Source organism: Triturus cristatus, chromosome 3_2 (assembly GCF_964204655.1).
Source record: "Triturus cristatus chromosome 3_2, aTriCri1.1, whole genome shotgun sequence".
Classification (NCBI taxonomy): Eukaryota; Metazoa; Chordata; class Amphibia; order Caudata; family Salamandridae; genus Triturus; species Triturus cristatus.
This window is the reverse complement of record NC_140584.1, coordinates 1,052,187,617-1,052,206,177: the sequence shown is the minus strand read 5'-3', so window position 1 is coordinate 1,052,206,177 and position 18,561 is coordinate 1,052,187,617. Positions and strand designations below refer to the sequence as shown.

General features: G+C 46.3%; 1 protein-coding gene across 3 annotated transcripts in view; it reads right to left on the bottom strand.

Moving 5' to 3' along the window:
* LOC146859096 (eosinophil peroxidase-like) overlaps positions 1 to 18,561 on the bottom strand; it is a 306,952-nt gene that overhangs the window by 101,899 nt on the left and 186,492 nt on the right. For 2 of the 3 annotated variants that reach the window (XM_085649750.1, XM_085649749.1), the window contains exon 7: positions 8,884 to 9,090. The exons of the other annotated variant lie outside the window; for it this stretch is intronic. In XM_085649750.1, the coding sequence (XP_085505876.1) occupies positions 8,884 to 9,090 (207 nt within the window). The remainder of the gene's footprint in view (positions 1 to 8,883; positions 9,091 to 18,561) is intronic. 3 annotated transcript variants of the gene reach the window in all.

Genomic DNA, 18,561 nt, shown 5'->3' with positions numbered 1-18,561 from the left:
TGATGCTCGTGCTATTTTATAGGAATCATACAAAGTTTTTTCCACTTTTTTAATATTGACAGAATTGATTTCAAGTGGAGTTAAAAAAAGATGTTCCATATTTAAGCTACGTAGGCTTTTGCAGACCCCTGCTAACCATGGTATTTCCATCCCTTTGTCACATTTTAGGCAGTCAGTGATTATTTCCCTAGTCAGCTGAGCAGCCGGATTCTTCCAGATTCTTAACCAAAATAAAATAGGACGAGCTTTGATGAAGTCCTCCACATAAGATAAATTGAGTTCACTGTGAACAGCATATGTAGAGGAAGAGAAAGGTGCTCCTAGAATCTTACGGCAGAATCTGTTCTCTTCACGTTGTATGGGTACACTGACTGTATTCCCCCATACCTCCGCCCCATATGTTACTGTTGGTATGCATTGCAGTCTATACATCTTAATAATGGATGATACAACCTCTATATTCTTTGGCTTTGGTAACCTAAGTATGGTGTTGATAGAGTTAATAAACTTTCGTTTACAATTCGCTATGTGATCATTCCATAGACCATTTGATGCAAAAGTCAGACCAAGATATGGAAAGGTGCAGGTACTCAATAATTGGTTAGAATTTACTGCTATTGTAAGGTTGGAATATTTCTTAGACCCACACGACATTAAAAAGGATTTTTTAAAATTAGTGCACAGATCCAAGGATGCCATAAACTTTACAAAATCTTGGACCAGGCTGCGTAGGGCTTTAGGAGTGCGCCCCATCAAGACTGCGTCGTCGGCATATAGCAGTGCAGGGATTTTATTGCCACCAATTGTTGGGACGTCTATTGTTGAGATTGTCAATGATTTAGTTAAGCCATTGATATATAAGATGAATAGGAGAGGGGCCAGTACGCAGCCTTGTCTGACCCCTCTGCCAACTTCAATAGCTTTGGAAATCTCACCAGCCATACTAATACGCACCCTGGCTTTTAGGTCTCTGTGCAGGTAGGCTAAAAAAGAAACTAAAGATTCATCCAGCCCGAGATCCAACAAGATTTGCCACAATCGTGATCTATTAACGAAATCAAAGGCCGAGGTGAGGTCCATAAATGCCAGGTACATAGGGACTTTCTTGGCTGCGTTGTATTTACCAATAATTAAGTTAAGGTTGAGGCACTGTTCCACGGTGCCAACCTTACTCCTGAATCCCAACTGGCATGGATGGAGCACCTTAGAATCCTCAGCCCATGAATTGATCTTATTAAACAGCACCCTTCCCAAAATTTTAAGGGTGTTGTCAATCAACGATATTGGCCTGTAGCAACTCGGATTTGAACGGTCGCCCTTCTTGAAAATTGGGACAATAGTGCTACAGGACCAGGTCTCGGGAATGGATGAATTGGTCAAATTTTTAATAACATTAGTAAGTAATGGCGCCCAAAATTCAGGGTAACTCTTAATAAGGTCGATAGGAAGACCGTCTGGGCCGGGGGCTTTTCCTCCCAGACTTTGGCTAATTGCTTCTTCAACTTCAGAGAGATCGATCAAGATGTTAGCAGTATATGTGAGCTCCCTGGGTTCACAAACAATGGGAGTTGCATAGATTTTACTAAAGTGAGCCTCCCAAACCTCGCTGGAAATATTGCAGCTAATTGGTGTGGATGTATTTCCCACCAGTTTCATATCTTTGACAGTTTTCCAGAAGTTTTTACCATTTTTTAGCTCATTAGCGCGCACAAGTTGAGTCCAATGATCGTTAGTGATCTCCTCCTTCCTACGTGTGGTAGCCTTCTTGTAATTATTTCTCAATGTTGACACAAGAAGACTATCTCTAGGTTTAGTTTGGAGAGCCTTTCTTAACGCTCTATTAGCCGCAGAGCACTCTGCGTCAAACCACCTAGGATCTAGATTTTTATTCTTAAATGGCTTAGACAATATTTTCCTGATGCCGTTGCAGAGCTCGGAAAACGCGTGGACTACCTCGCTGTTCTTTTCGCTATAAGTCAGGCATACATTAATTAAGTTATGGTGCGATTTAACCATTGTTTGAAATAATGCCTTGTTATCAATGCCACGCCACACAAGACGGAGGTTATCAGTTGATATCATTATATCCCTTGCTCCATGCGTGTGTTCATACATTGGGCGGCATGTGAAACTTAAAATGGTACTAATGGGATTATGATCTCCATGTATTGTCGGGATTACTTCTGCCTTTAGCACATAGTTAGCGAGGGGTGCTGATACAAAGATATAGTCGATGGTAGATGTTGAGCCCCGACTTCTATAGGTTGGTACAGTACATCCATCAATAGTTGCTATTTCCATGATATCTGAAAAGTTCTGCGAGGTTAGGTGGTTCATTAGCTGCTCACCTCTCTTACATAACGTGCTTTTGATGTTAGACCGGTTATCAGAGTTAATAGTTCTAGGGAGCCTGACATTAAAGTCTCCACCTAGACATATACCTTTATTTAGAGCGCCATATTCTATTTCTATCTTGGAAATAAAATCAAACAACTTTGAAAAGTTCATATTGGGAACATTTTTAAAATCATTGTTATAAAAATTGATTATGTATAAAGAGGCCCCCCGAGTATAAAGGGATACTTGAAATATGTCGCTGTTTGTGGGCACAACCCTGGTACGACCACCTGCCTTGATGTTTATCCAGGTGGAAAGGCCACCAACGGGCCTTCCTACAGTGGGAATGGGGGATAGAATGTTATAACACTCAAAACCCTCCATAGACAGCTCCTGGGTTGCCCAGGTCTCTTGAAACATTACAATGTCCTGACCACTTATTAGCTCCCTCCAATCTCGTAAATTTAACTTGGATGCCAGGCCGGCAATGTTCCAGCTCAGAATCTTAAGTGTCGAGTCTGCTGCTAGTGTGACCGGGACATCCTGTGGACTAGCCTGAGTATATATATCATTCAGTGCTAATAACGGAGCATCGCTTAACACTTCCCTTGTTGATAGGGATGGCAGTCAATCTTGACAATCCAGACCTGACAGCGATGTGAATCTATTATTAATTGGGATAGTATTACGCGTGTTGGGATTGAGGGCTTCAAAAGCCGGTTTGTAAAAGTAGCCTAAGGGTAGTGCCCATATACCAGTACTATAACTGGCCTCTTCTCTGTGTGGCGATAAAATAGCTTTTGCCACCGATTGTCTGCGAAAATTAATAATTATACAGTCCCCTTTGATAGATTTGGGGGATATTCCAAGCCATCCTACTCGTCTGACCATAATAATGTTATCAATTAAAGATGGCCTAAACCGCTTATGTTTAGATAACCAATCCACGCATTTACAACGTAATTGCTCCCAAGATTCTTTCTGATCCTGTCTCAAAAAAGGGACGCCAGCCAACACCACAACGTATGGACAGGCCTCCGGGGGTAGGTCGAGTAACTCTTTATTTCCCTCGATGGGGACGCTAGAATTTGAATCAGTGCCTACATTGTACTGACTATTATGTTACTGATGTAATTTCGGCAGACAGAAGACCAAAATGAGGGTATTTTTTTAAATTACCTTATTAGTATTCCCCATCCACTGGGAGTTATATTTCTGCATATTTTAGATATTCCATGTCATTTCCTTGTGTTGGACCACCATTGTCGATATGACAGTTCTGAACAGAACGGATGCTTGTAGGTGAATGGCATCAGAGGGACCGCTCTAAAAAGTGGATTCTCTCCGATGTAATTTCCTCCATAATGGAGTCCATCCAATAATTTTCCTGATGGCAAAGCCAGCCAGCATCACTCTACAATGGATAAACAACATTTCCACAACATCTAAAAATGTGCAGGAACCAAGTGGAGGGTAACTCAGGCATCTGCCCATGTTTGAGGGTTGTTCCATGACAGCTGTCTTGCAGATGACAGCCTTAATGTTTCATTTAACCATTGCATTATTGGATAGCTTCTAGAATCATTTACTTAATGAATTCAATAGTGTTATTGATTACATCAAGCGCAGAAGGTGAGCAGCTAGAGGAACTTTAATCTCATCATGTGAACAGATATGATACAATAAACACTGGTCTGCATAAGTTGATGTAGCTGGCGGGGAGGAGAGGGAGAATGGGCGATGAGACTGACCAGGCGGATCTGCCGAACTGGGTGAGGGAGCTGTTGAGTTTACCACTGCCTGTCTCATGTTGGGACCCCTCATAGGGGAGTGGCTGATGGGTGCAGTTCCCGTGTTCTTTGCCTGTGCCTCACTAGCTGCATTAGCCAAAGCTGGCGACACTTATTAGCGGCGCACCACGTTCATGGGGCACACAGGGATAGCGATAGCGAGCTGTCATCTACACGCAAACTCCCCCAGGTCACACCCTGACCTAGTTTTCACACACGCAAGGAAGCGTACGTTTGGACGGATACACTTGTGAGGTTCGCCCCAGCCGTTAAGTTTTTATTGTTATTATGTTGTCATTGTTATCTCAGACCAAAGCTCCCTTAGTTTACCTCAGCGCAAGCTGGCTGACACTTGTCCCGTACCCGAGCCCCCTAATGCCTATACAGTTTAGCCATGACACGCGTTAGCATCCTCACGCGGAACATACGGGGCATGCATACCCCCACGCGGAGATACTCCATCTTCGCTTACCTCCAGCGACACTCAGTTGGAATCGCTCTACTACAGGAGATACACATGGCTCAGCCAGAATTAGAGAAGCTGCGCAGGCGCTGGAGGGGGCAGGTGTATGGCACAGTGTACTCGACACACGCCAGGGGCACTCTCGTGTGGGTCAGGGCGGGAGTCCCGTTTGTCAGTACGGACGTGTCTGTGGACCCTGCAGGTAGGTACACTCTTGTGCGGGGCACACTTAATGGCCAACCCATACTGCTGGCCTCGATCTATGCTCCGAACGTCGACCAAATATCCTTCCTCACACAAATATCTCTGGCACTGACCCCTTACGCCGGGCTCCCCTGGCTGATGGGCGGGGACTTTAACTCTGTACTTGACGTGCATCTAGATAGGTCCTTCCCTCCACTTCGCGCGACGTCGGCTGCCTCTGCGGCGCGTGCGCTGACTGAATGGCTTTCGCAATGGGGGGTACTTGATATCTGGCGGACCCTGTACCCCATAGACTGCACTTATTCGTATTACTCCAAGACGCATGACCTACACGTGCGCCTGGACAGGATTGTGGATTCTCCGGCGCTGCTGCTGCTGGTGGTGAAAGCAGAATACTTGGGGCGAACGCACTCCGATCACAATCCCCTGTGGCTCCAGCTTAGCTGGGATGCGGATCGTCCTCCTATACCCACTTGGCGTCTCCAACCTACCGTGCTGGAGGATCCGGAATTCCGACTCAAAGTGGAAAACGCTCTCCTTTCCTATTTCGAGCTCAACGAGGGCACAGCGAGTGATGCGAGGGTGGAGTGGGACGCGCTTAAAGTAGTACTCCGAGGTCACTGCTTGGGAGCCACGTGGAACATGCGAAGACAGCTAGCGCGGTCGCTCGCCCCCATTGAATCCCAGCTGCTGCGGTACGAATGGGAGGGGGAGGGCAGCGGTAGACACACACACCAACTAGCAGATCTCCGACTGAATCACGCTACACTCCTGGAACGCTTGAGGTGCCTGAACTATGCGGTACATACGGCTCGCATGCATGCCTCGGAGGACAGAGCAGGACGGCTGCTCGTCTGGCTTTTGAAACAAGAGGCCACCCGTGCCCCGATTGCGGCGGTGCGCACACCAGAGGGAGGCCTTGTGTGTACTCAAAGGGAGATTCACAGGGTTATGGTAGATCACTATACACAGTTGTACTGAGCACAAGTCCGTTGCTCGGGGGACGACCTAGAGCGGTTTCTCGGACAAGCACATCTGCCAACGGCTACCGATGAGCACCAAGAAGCCCTTAATTGTCCCCTCACATTGGAGGAAATAGGAGACGCTATATCTTCCATGGCATCCGGGAAGACCTCGGGTCCGGACGGCCTGCCCACGGAGTTCTACAAGGCCTTCCGGGAGCACCTGGTGCCGCACCTCTACAAAGTGTATGCGGCGGCGGTCGAGACGGGCGAGCTACCTCCGTCGATGCGGGAGGCTTATCTGGTGTCCCTCCCCAAACCGGACCGGGATCCCACAGATCTGGGGTCTTACCGCCCATTGGCGCTTCTTAACGTTGACTGTAAAGTCCTGGCTAAGGTGCTGGCGGAGCGATTGGCGCCGGTGGTCTCGCACCTGGTTCACATGGACCAGAATGGTTTTGTGCCGAAACGCAGCACGTCCTTGAACCTGAGGAGGTTTTTTAGGGTGGCGACAGACAGCACACAGGAGTGGCCCAGGGCAGGCTGTCTAATATTGGACCTGGAAAAGGCATTTGATTGCCTGGAGTGGCGATACCTCTCGGTGCTGCTGTTGCGCTATGACCTTGGCTTGGGCTTCCTGCACATGGTGGGCCTTCTATATAAGTACCCTACGGTGCGGGTGGGTCCTTACATCTCTGACGCCATACCAATCTGTAGGGGTACTCGGCAAGGATGCCCGCTGTCGCCACTCCTGTTCGCCTTGGCGATGGAGCCCCTGGCGGCAACTATACGGGAGAGGATGGGGGCTGGCATACCATTGGGAGACGCAGTCCATCAGGTGTCGCTTTATGCTGACGACCTGCTGGTGTACGTGAGAGATATAGACGATATCCCCCCTCAGTTAGCCCACATTTTGGTGACTTTGCTGCCCTTTCGGGACTCCGGGTGAACGCCAGTAAATCTTACCTCTATGCGTTCGGTGACGGGCGGCAGGACCCCGGATACACCTTGAATGGCACTAAAGTACAGTGGAGGAGAGATGCCTTCCGGTATTTGGGGCTTCGGATCTATCGTCAACCGGCGGATCTCCTGGATGGCAATCTGGGTAGGGCCTTTACGGCCATGAAGTCCCAGGTACACTTCTGGAACGCATTGCTGCTAACGGTCACAGGTAGAGTGGCGCTGTCCAAAATGGTGATCCTCCCTCGGTTGCTATACTATTTTGCTAATTTACCCGTATATGTCCCAGCAACCTTTTTTGCTAAACTGTCGCGACTTCTCAGGGACTTCATCTGGGGGAACAGCCGGCACAGGATGCCGCTACAAAAACTCTATCTCCCCACGGACCAAGGAGGCCTAGCTGTGCCTTGTTTTGAGCATTATTACTTAGCGGCCCAACTGCAGTGGATAGCCCGCTGGTTGGCGTTCAAGGGTCGGGAGGACACTGCGTCCATATTGCCGCCACGCTCTCTTGAGCAGTTACTAGTGCTTTTTCACCCAGCCTCTAGGACTGTGATGCCAACTCCGCTCCTTCTTGCTGTGGCATACCGATGCTTCCGCAGGAGCCTATTCCTTACCAGACATGTGTTCCCGTATGTGCCGGCATTACCGTTGGAGGGCTCCCCTAGGGGAACAAGATCGCTCACCTCCCTTGCGCTTGCGCGTTGGCGGGAGGCAGATATTCAGACTCTGGGGGACCTGTATCGAGATGGAGTGCTCCTCCCATATGAATCGCTGGTTGAGGATGGGGGATTACCACCGGGGCAATTCTTAACGTATCATTCATTAGTTAGGACTTTGGTTGCCAAGTGGGGAGACATGACCGCAGAGCCCAGCCAGCACCTCACTATACAATATTTACACGACATGGGGAGAGGCCGGCGCCTGATTCGATGGTTTGCAGCGTCATTGCGGATACACACGGCGATCACCCTAGAGCCGCTCAGACACAAGTGGGAGCTCGACCTGGGGAGGCAGCTGGCAGATAAAGAATGGGAGCGAATATTGAAAGGCCCGGTGCGTATACCCAGAAATATGCGTCTCCGACAGATACAGTTGTTCGTCATACACAGGGCATATCTTACCCCCGCGGCCCTCAATAGATACTTCCACCGCACTGATGCACTGTGCCCTAGATGTGCTGAGCCGGGGGCTGACATAATACACATGCTGTGGAGCTGTCGCAAATTACATTCATATTGGTATGCGATTAATGAGTCCCTGCGCACTATAACGAGCCGTGACATACCTTTTGACTGGATGGTCCACCTGCTGCATCACTTTCGCAGGACGCCGACCACCAAGGTGACGTCTCGGTTCCAGGACTTGGGACTTGCGGTCGCGAAGCGCCTCCTAACCAGGAGATGGAAGGCGCAAGACCCACCTCATCCGCACGCATGGAGGCACTCGCTTGTCGCGTGGGCCGGAGCGGAAGGGACCGCCATTAGACGAGAGGAGACATTAGGGTTGAGGAAGACGTCCATAGTGGCGCAGTGGGAGGAGTTCCTCCGGGCGCTCAAACATGTTGAGGGGATGGACCGGGGGGGAGAGCCAGCTGGTGGGGAGACGTCTTCAAGACAGGAAGCGGGGGGTCCGCCGGAGTGACCTTGTTATGTTCCACACACGATATACACCTATTTTAGATGCCGCGAGCACACGCATCTAGGCACATGACCGAGAGTAACACTTAAGTCATTGTACACCGACATGAGAGGAGGGGAACAGTAGGGTAGCGGGCATAAGAATACATATGGGGGAGCTGGTCTCAGTTGAGGTGGTTGAGGTTTTACGTGTTTAGTTTCATTGTTATCTGTTTGAAGCAGATATGGATTCGGCTGAGGGATCTGAACAGATAACTTGAATTACCTGTGTAGCGATTTGATGGGCTGTACTTAGCAATGCTTGAGACCCACACTACATACGGGATTTCCGTACCAATTGATGAAGTCAAAATTCTACAAATTACTACGCAGCCATGTCCTTTCATATTTGATATGAACTGTTATTAGCAACGAGTGTTAGGACAAATGAACTCCTATGAAAGTATGCCGAATTATTGTAAATGTTTTGGAAAATTAATAAAAAACAGATTTCAAAAAATAAAAATAAACACTGGTCTGCATAATACCCTCAGTGGGAAGCAGGGTGGTGCCTTGACACAGGTGTGGTCACAGTCCAGGCTCTGAACAAAGGTGGTTCTGGCTGGAGTCTCTGGCGAAAGGGTCAGGTCATGCTCTACATACTGAGAAAACTGTATGAAGGCGAGTGACCGCTCATCATCCAGTGCGATTTCATTGTTTGTAAACTGGACAATCTGGTTTGAAACCGCACGTGCCTGGAATAAAGAACAGAGAAAGGTGATGGCCCTCCTACAAATACAACTTGCTTAAACACATTCTTAATTCTTCATACTATCCCATCTTCCTCTAGAAATGAGATCAACCCTATGTCTACAGCTGGAAGGCCACTCCTCCCTAATCCAGAAAAGAGATAATTTTCACATCCTCCAGAAGTGACTTTTTCCTTTCCTCCTCTATGCTGGAGACCCCACACTTTACCAGAAGAAGAGATAAGGAATTTTATGGCAAGACCGGAGGCTAATATTATGCAATATTCCTTTATTGCTACCTCCACAGCAGCATATTCAAAGCTTCTAGAAGTGAAGAATTTAGAACACACAAAACATTCCAAAAGGCATAAAACCCTGCAGCAACCAGTCCACTTCCTTCTTTTATTGCTGCTGCTCAGAGATAAGTACAGTTCATTTTATTTTTAGAAGGATTTATGTGAATGAGCTTTATACTGGTGAGAATGTATTTTATTCTCTGGGGGTTTAAGTTGAAAGGTTTTGTGTGCTTTAAGTTGATTTGTATTATATTGTTAAATGAAAATTATGTTTGAAGCTCATAGTGTACTTTAACTAATTTGAAATGTTAGCATTTTTAGAGGAAATGTCATTTTGACATGCTGTGTATCTTGCCGTTTAGTTTTGGTTCAAGCTAAAATTTAAGTGGTTTTGTGGTTTCGTCTTCGCGAGGCATAACCGCTCTTTTTAAAACGGCATGACTCGCGGAGACGTTCCTATGGAGATGTAACTATGGAGATGAGTACCGTGTCGGATGTTTGTCCTCTGCGCGGCTCTCTGGCGCATGTGATCGTTCTCGTGCGTGTGCTCGTTTAGGCGCAGGCTTTAAGTTTGACGAAATTGATCGGATTGTTTTTCCGTAGCGATGTTGCTATGGTGACGCTTGTTAGTTACGCGACTGTGTGCTCGAGCCAGTGAACGCTGTTGGGAATAGAAGTTTGAGCCTTTGGGGTTTCCTTTAGCGGGCGCTCTATGGTGTTGCTATGGTGGCGCTTATTGGTTTTGCGAGCGTGTGCTCGAGCCAGTAAACGCTGTTGGGAATAGAAGTTTGAGCCTTTGGGGTTTCCTTAGCGTGCGCTTCTTTAGAACGTTCGGATGAGAAGAAATGTGTACATTGCTCTTTGCGAATGATTGCATGTTTTGTGAGCATTTCTTCTTTTAGACTGACTTTGTTAAGCTGTCAGTTTATTTTAGAGGAATACATTTTGTTCTTGGTGGGTGATTTTATGACTTTAATGAGGTGTTTATTCTTGTAGCTTATTTATTGCCTATTCTGCTTGTCTTTGGTCTATTTAAGATTTTATTTGACTCTTTTGAGATGAATAGAGTCTGTGTTAAGTGCTTTGAAATGGATAAAGGCGAGGGCTCTGTTGAGGTTTCTCCGGGGAGAAACTGAATACAGCTATTGAAAATATAACTTGTGAGTTATCTTTGAGAATGGAGAAAAAGTTGGAATTACTTGCAAAGAAGTCTAATGTTCCTGAGGAGGAACAGTTCTGGTCGGCTACTGAGACTGAGGTAGCAAAAAGATCAGGCAAAAGAGTCACGCAAAAGGAAGTATGTCACAAGCAATGAAGGCTTGTCTAAAAGAGTGAAGTCTACAAAGGTAGAACATGTTTGCTGTAGAGACAGCCATATGGACGATGCTGAGGGCATCCATGAGGTGCAAAATGTAGTCCCACAAAGAGGTACTTCTAAGAGATTGAAAGATCGAAAGCACAAGGTGGTGCTTTGTGATGAGTCCTCAGGTAGTGCTGAGGTGGAACTAAGTTGCTCCTCGGATTTTGATTCAGAGGAGGAGGTTTTTGCTGATGGGGACTTGGCAAAGGAGGGTGTTTTGGAAAAAGATGTTGGATCAATTTTGGATCCTTTTGGTCATTCTATGTTTGATCCACTCCTGATTAAGCATCCTTTGTCGCCCGAATGGTCCCCATCTGAACATGTAGCTCTGTATATTGAATATTGGATCAGGAGAGAAATTCCGAAGGAGGTACGAGTCAGATTAAGATCTGAATGTCCAAGACCCTCTCTTGATAATAAGGTGGTTGCTACACCAGATTTGGATGTAAAAATTATTGCTTTTATAGCCAAAGGGGGGTGAGACCCCAAGAAGGGCCTAGATAAAGGTTTGAAGTCTTGTCAAGACAAACTCTTGGATGTCATTGGTCCTTTATCAAGGGTTTTTGATTTGGCTGAGGAAGCTTATGTAAATAGGAAAAATGTGGATGTTGAGGAATTAAGACAATTATTATTATTATTATTATTATTATTTATTTTTGTAGAGCGCGTAGTCACCCGGAGGTATCCCAGCGCTAAGAACCATACCTCTACAGGTCAGAGGGCCGGGAAAGGAGGGGGGTAAGGGGGGGGGGGGGGTAGAAGATCGGGGTTCCGGAAGAGCAAGTTGCTTTTAAGGAAAAAGGTGGGTTTTCAACCGCTTCCTGAAGCGAGGGTAAAGTGGTTCAATTCTCAGGTCGCGGGGGAGTGCATTCCAGAGGCGGGCGGTGTGGACTGAGAAACGTCTTCCGCCTGAACGTGCCTTCTTAAACCTGGGAGTGATGATGAGATTCTCCTTGTCAGAGCGAAGAGATCTAGAGGATTTATAAGGTTTGATAAATTTTCTGAGAATAGGGGGGCCTTGATTTTGTAGCAGTTTGTGGACTAGGCACAGGGCCTTAAATTTGACCCGCTCCCTAATTGGGAGCCAATGAAGGAGTTTTAGTGCTGGTTTGGCCGAGGATCTGGCGGGAGTATTAGTGAGAATCCTAGCGGCGACATTCTGAATTCTCTGAAGCTTGTTCATTGTTGCTTCAGGGGCGGCCAAGTAGATAGCATTGCTATAATCAAGCCTAGAGAGAATCAGGCCTTGAATTAGCAATTTTTGCGAGTGGGGGGGCAAGAGGGGCAGGATCTTCCGCAGTGATTTCAAGAGCCCGAAGCACGTCCCGGCTACTTTTTTTGCTTGCGTGGTGAGCGAGAGGTCTGTATCGAGCCACACGCCTAGGCTTTTTACTTCTTGTTTCGGGTCAGGTGGAGGACCCAGACATCCTGGCCAGATGTTCAGGGGGAGGGTAGGTCCTTTCTGGCCAAGGAGGAGAACGTCAGACTTTGCTCCGTTCAGTTTTAAGGCTGAGCTGTTCATCCAGCGTTGAACCTGCGTAAGGCAGTTAAATAAATCTGCTGGTTGTTGACTGGGATGGGATAATGACACAACTAATTGAGTGTCGTCAGCATAGCTGACGACGCTCACTCCGAATGGGGTGATAACCTCCTCCAATGGGGCCATATAGATATTGAATAATGTGGGGCTCAGGGAGGAGCCCTGAGGCACGCCGCATTGGAGGGGAGTTTCGGAGGAGCAGGTGTTGTTTTCCCAGACCTGGAAGGTGCGTTGGGCCAGAAAGGATGACAGCCAGGCTAAGGCGGAGCCTTCCACACCGACTCTCTTGAGCCGCTTAATAAGAAGTTGGTGGTTTACGGTATCGAAGGCCGCACTCAGGTCGAGGAGGATTACTGCCACTGATGCTCCTTCGTCTAAGAGTGCTCTGGCCTCCTCTATCGCTGCCAGGAGGGCGATGTCCGTGCCCTGCCCCGGACGAAAACCTGTCTGAGAGCTTTTTAGTCTGTTGTTGTCCTCCAGGAACTGTGAAAGTTTCTTATTGGCCAGTTTTTCAGCAACCTTGCCGATCCCTGGGAGAAGAGAGATTGGCCTAAAATTGGCCAGATTTTCGGGATCAAGGGAGGGTTTCTTCAACAGTGCTTTAACTACTGCCGCCTTCCAGCTCGGGGGCACGACTCCCTGTTGGAATGAGGCATTGATCAGGTGGGTAAGGGGGGAACAATGATGGAAGCTACTTCCTTAAGGGTCCGAAGCGGTGCGGGGTCCCTGGGAGATCCGCTTTTAATGGAGTTTAGAGTAATTCCCACTTCTTCGATAGTTACTTGACCCCAAGAGGGGAGGCAGATGGATGACCAAGTGTTCGGTGGGTCGTTTTCCTCATACGAACTACCAGGGGGGATTGAATCAAGGATTTTTAGTATTTTTTCTTGAAAAAAGTTGGCCAACTGATGGCATTTTTCCTGATCGGCTTTAGGATCTGGGGGGTTTCTCTGTCCAGGATCAGGGGTCTTCAAAAGTTCTTTTAGAATGACGAAGGATTCTTTACTCGAACATACTGCTTTTTCTATTCTCTCCTGGAAAAAAGCGCTTTTGGTCTTACGAATGGATGTTTTGTAAGTTAAAAGGGAGATAGAGTAAGCATCTTTGTTCGTTTTGGACTTATCTTTCCTCCAGGAGCGTTCCGTTCTCTTACATTCCTGGCGTAGAACTTTGAGCTCTGGGGTACACCACTGAGCAGAGGGCACTCTTTTGATATGCTTGAGAGTGTCTGTTTTAGGTATTAGTTTGTCTAGCGAAGATGTGATCCAGGAATTAAACTGCAAATCGGCCGTACCAGGCTCGATGGAGAGCTCAGGGATGGTGTTTGAGAGAGTGGTGGCCCATTCCGTGGGTAAAAGTTTGTGCCACCGTCTATCGGTGACCTGGATTTTCGTAGTTTGAGGGGTTATAGTGGGGGCATCCCAAGAGATAGGGACTAAGAAATGATCGGTCCATGGCAGAGTCAGGGGTGGACTGGTGGTGATGTTAGCGACATTGGTGAGGACGGGGTCTAATAGGTGACATTGGTGAGGACGGGGTCTAATAGGTGGATTCAGAGGAGCATTTTTCTTCTGGGTAATGCCAACACGGCCCTATCCATTGAGAGAAGAAAGGGTATTTTATTAAAGATTGACACTAAATTGGCTGAATTGGCAAGGAAGGAGGAGGGATGTTAAGCTAATGGACTTTTATTTGGTTATTTTTTTATTAAAGATCTTTTAAGATATGTTGGTGCTTTTAGTTCCCTTCAAAAGTCACAGAAGGATATTAAGAAAGTCTTTCAGGAGCGTGTTTTTGGTCAGGCGGGTGAACGAGGAGTCGGATCCCCGGCCGTGGTCAGGGAATCACTAGAGGCTCCTTTACTTGTGGATACAGAGGTTTTCAAGGACAACAAGCCTACCGTGGAGGTGGATTCTTTCCGCAAAGGAGTACATTTCGAGGAAGAAACTTTTGTGGGGAAAGAAGAGGCAGAGGTGCTGTTGGTAAGTCAAGGCCCTTCTGTTGTCTCCTTAAAATTGGGTGGCAGAATTGTCCAATTTCAAGAAAATTGGTTGGTGATTACAAGGGATACTTCGGTGTTGTGAACTGTCCAGAGATTTCGAATAGAGTTTATTGGTTTTCCAGTGCAGACAAGGTGGCCCAAGAGGTTGGTTTTTCAGAGAGATCAAGAAAATTTGATAGATTTAGAGATTCAGGAGTTGATAGCAAAAGGGGCTGTTGTGAGAGAGTTGGAGTTGACAAATGGCTTTGTGAGCAACATATTTCTGGTCGAGAAGAAAGGCAAGGGTATGCGTCCTGTCATAAGTTTGAGAGAGCTGAACGATTGGGTGGTGTACCATCACTTCAAGATGGAAGGGATGCACTTATTAAAGGATGTTCTGCAGAAGGGAGAGTGGATGACTTGTTTAGACTTGAAAGATGCGAATCTGACAATACCGATTTGGAAGGAGCATCAGAGGTTATTGAGATTTCAGTGGAAGGAGAGCTTGTGGAAGTTTGTGTGTCTACCCTTTGGCCTTTCATCGGCACCTTGGTGCTTTACAAAGGTTCTTCGCCCGGGAGCAGCTTATCTGAGGCAGAGGGGCATATGTCTGATTATTTATCTAGACGACATTTCGCTTTTGGATCAAGACAAATCTACTTTGATTTGTCATACGAATCTGGCTGTGAATCTGTTGGAATTTTTGTTGTGAACAAAACGAAATCTCAATTTGTGCCAAGTCAGCAAACACAGTTTTTGGGTTTTGTGATAGACACTGTGGGAGGTTTTTTGAGGTTACCAAAGGAAAAGTTGAAGAGAATAAGGAAGGAGTTAAAGAATACTCTCAAGTTAGATTGTTTTTCATTGAGAATGTTAGCCAGTATTGTTGGACTACTTTCTTCTACTATTCAGGCAATTTTTCCAGGTCCTTAGTATTATTGGGCATTACAAAGATTGAAAGCATATAACTTAAGGAACGGTTTGAAGTACTCAGAGAAAGTTTGTCTTTCTTTGGAAGTGAGGCAGGAGTTGAATTGGTGGTTGAGAAATATGGAGGCTTGGAATGGCTGAGCAATTTTTGGAGAGAATGCAGATCTTGTAATAGAATCGGATGCAAGCTTGGAAGGCTGGGGTGCAAGTTATGGTTGTTTGAGAACTGGTGGTCGCTGGATGGATCAGGAAAAGAGCATGAATATAAATTGTTTGGAATTGTTGGCAGGTTCTTTTGCAATAAGGTGTTTTGCAGAGGAGAGTGTGAAATGTTCAGTGATTTTAAGGATGGACAATGTGTCGGCAGTTCATTATGTCAACAGGTTGGGTTTGACCTCGTTCAGAGGGACTGGCAGATGTTGCAAAAACCTTTTGGGAGTATTGTTTGGAGAAAGATCTTGCTATTCAGGCCGAACATATTCCGGGTTTGTCGAACTCGGTTGCAGACTGGTTCTCGAGAAATTTCAGGGATTTGAGCGACTGGATGCTGGACAGAGGTGTGTTCAAGAGGTTGAATTGTTTGTGGGGTCCGTTTCAGATGGACCTTTTTGCGAACAGTATGAATCATCAGGTGGAGAGATTTTTCAGTTGGCGACCGGATCCGGATACAGCAGGGATATATGCTTTTCTGCAAGATTGGAGGAATCTTCAAGCTTACATGTTTCCTCCTTTTGCATTGATAAGCAGAGTTTCAGGGATGATTCTCAAATGGAAGGAAACAGTGGTTGTTGTGACTCCATTGTGGGCCTCGTGTTGGAGATGAGTGTGGATCTTCCAATTTTGTTACCATTTTTTCAAGGGATTCTTCAAGGACCTCAAGAGGAGGTTCACAGTCTTCTGGTAGCAAGACAGCTTCAGTTAGTGGCTTGGAAACTTTCAGGAGAGTTTGGGAAAAGACGGGACTTTCTAATGATGCTTCCAGACTTATTAGAGAGTCCTGGGCCCCAGACACCGGGAAGGCTTATAGATTGGCCTGGGGAAAATTGGATCGCTGGTGTGCTAAGAGGGGTTTTGATCCCATTTCAGCGGATTTAGTTCAGATTTTGAATTTTTTATCGGAGTTGTTTTCCAATGGTCTGGCTTAAAGTACTGTAAATTTGTATATGTCTGCAATTTCCGCGGGTCATGTTCTGGTTGGTGGTTTTTCAGTAGGTCAGTATATTATCGTAAGAAGGTTGATGAGAAGCATTAGAATCGCTAAACCACCTGTGGTCTAGGCATTCGGTTCTGTGGGATGTTTAAAGTGTTTTATTGTTCTTGGATTCTTGGAGTGATAATTGTGATTAGAGTCTGAGGGATTTATCGATTAAATTGTCTACTTTGTTGTGTCTGATCTCTTACCGCAGGGTTTCTGATGTTAAGGCTCTGGAAGTGTCTTTTACATCTTATACTCATGAGGGGTTTTGTTTCAATATTAGACAAAGGACTAAGACAAATTTGTCTACAATTTTCTATCCTTATTTTGCTAAGAGAAGGAAGTTGTGTGTGATTCGTTGTGTTAAGGAGTATGAAAAGAGAGCATTGCCGCGTAGGCCTTCTGGGTTTCATCAGTTATTGATCTCTTTTAGGCATCCCCACAAAGCTATCTCTTCTCCCACCTTGGCTAAATGGGTGAAGGAAATGTTGATTAAATGTGGGGTGGGTGTGAGTATGTTTGGTGCACATTCTGTGAGAGGTGCTGCAGCTTCTAAGGCATGTCTGGTTGGGGGTAGTCTTCAGGACATTTTCCGTTGTGCTGATTGGTGTTCTTATTCTGTGTTCAGACGTTTTTATTTCATGCCGATTGATAATGCTGCTTTAGGTTTGATTAAGCTTTAAACTTGCAGAATATTAGCCTCCGGTCTTGCCATAAAATGTAGATTTTCCACAGCCTGGCAGATGGGCAGAAAATCTGGATTTTATTAAAGAAGCAGAGGCTAATATTATACCTTCCAGTTTTTTCCCTACCCGGACGTTGTTTTATCTTTTCACAGCTGGTCAAGTCTGAGAAGTTTTGGAGATCGTTGTTGGATGTTGTGTTTGTTCTTAAGGATTTCATGCTGTTTGAATCTCATAGGAAATTTTTTAAAATGACTTTTTCTTACTTCCTTTGTACGCAGATCAATTAAGAAGGAAGTGGACTGGTTGCTGGTTGCTGGGGTTTTTTATGCCTTTTGAAATGTTTTGTGTGTTCTTAGTTCTTCAGTTCTAGATGGTTTGAATATGCTGCTGTGGTGGTAGCAATAAAGGAATATTGCATAATATTAGCCTCCGAGTCTTTAATAAAATCCAGATTTTCTGCCCATCAAGGCTGTGGAAAATCTACATTTTTCAGGAGAAGAGTTTGTGGTCTCACACCCATGCTTTTGAAGTGAGACCTATATTCTTCCACAACCAATAAGACTTCTCATTGTATTTCTGATAAGAAGACCACTTTCTCATTCTCTGGAATTGTGATTGCCTTCCCTTTTCTAGCATGGCTAGCCCTGCTACCCTTTTATGGTTTAAATCTTTTATTGAGATTTCAGAAACACACATAGAGACTCTGACAGGTGGGGTTATCAACTCCCTGTGGACTTAAAATGGGTGACAGAACCAACCATCATGTAAGTATGTAATGAGCATTGGGCATATGCCCTGGCAGAGAAAACCATACAGAGTCTAAACGAAAACACCATCAAAAGGAACCCCCCCAACAATACCCTCACCCGTCCCCTCCCTGAACCCTGCCAACACCCTCCCCTGTTCCATGTCCACCAACGCAGCCCTCCAGCTCCCCAGTCAGGTCTTTATCACCTCTCCTCCCCCTGCTCTTCTGATAAGCGCAACAAGCGCAAGTAGCGAGGGCAAGTAACCTCTCGGAATTCGGAGGAAAAGAGCGCCAGAAAAGGTTTCCACAGCTCCCCATACTTGGTGCCCTCTCCCGCCATCGTTAACGTAAGTTCCTCCATGCCAAGGACATGCCCCAAACGATATATACCAGCCCGTGAAGGTCGGAATGGTGGAGGTGCGCCAGTGAATGAGTATATTCTGTATCGCTGATCCCAGCGCAATTGCCATTTGTCGACCCCTGCGCGATTTGAGCGGGTATGTCAAGGGATTTGGAAGGCCCAACAATATATACGCCGGGAAGCGTGGTATCGCTGTGCTAAAATGCTTGTCCACCTCATCGATTACCTGAGTCCAGTATGGCTGGATGTGTTCACAATCCCAGAGCAGGTGTACCAGGGTGCCTATGTGATCACAACCCCTCCAGCATTTTGCGTCCCTCGCCTGATCCATTGAGTGTAGACGTTCCGGGGTGTAGTACCAATATGTCACTACCTTTGTA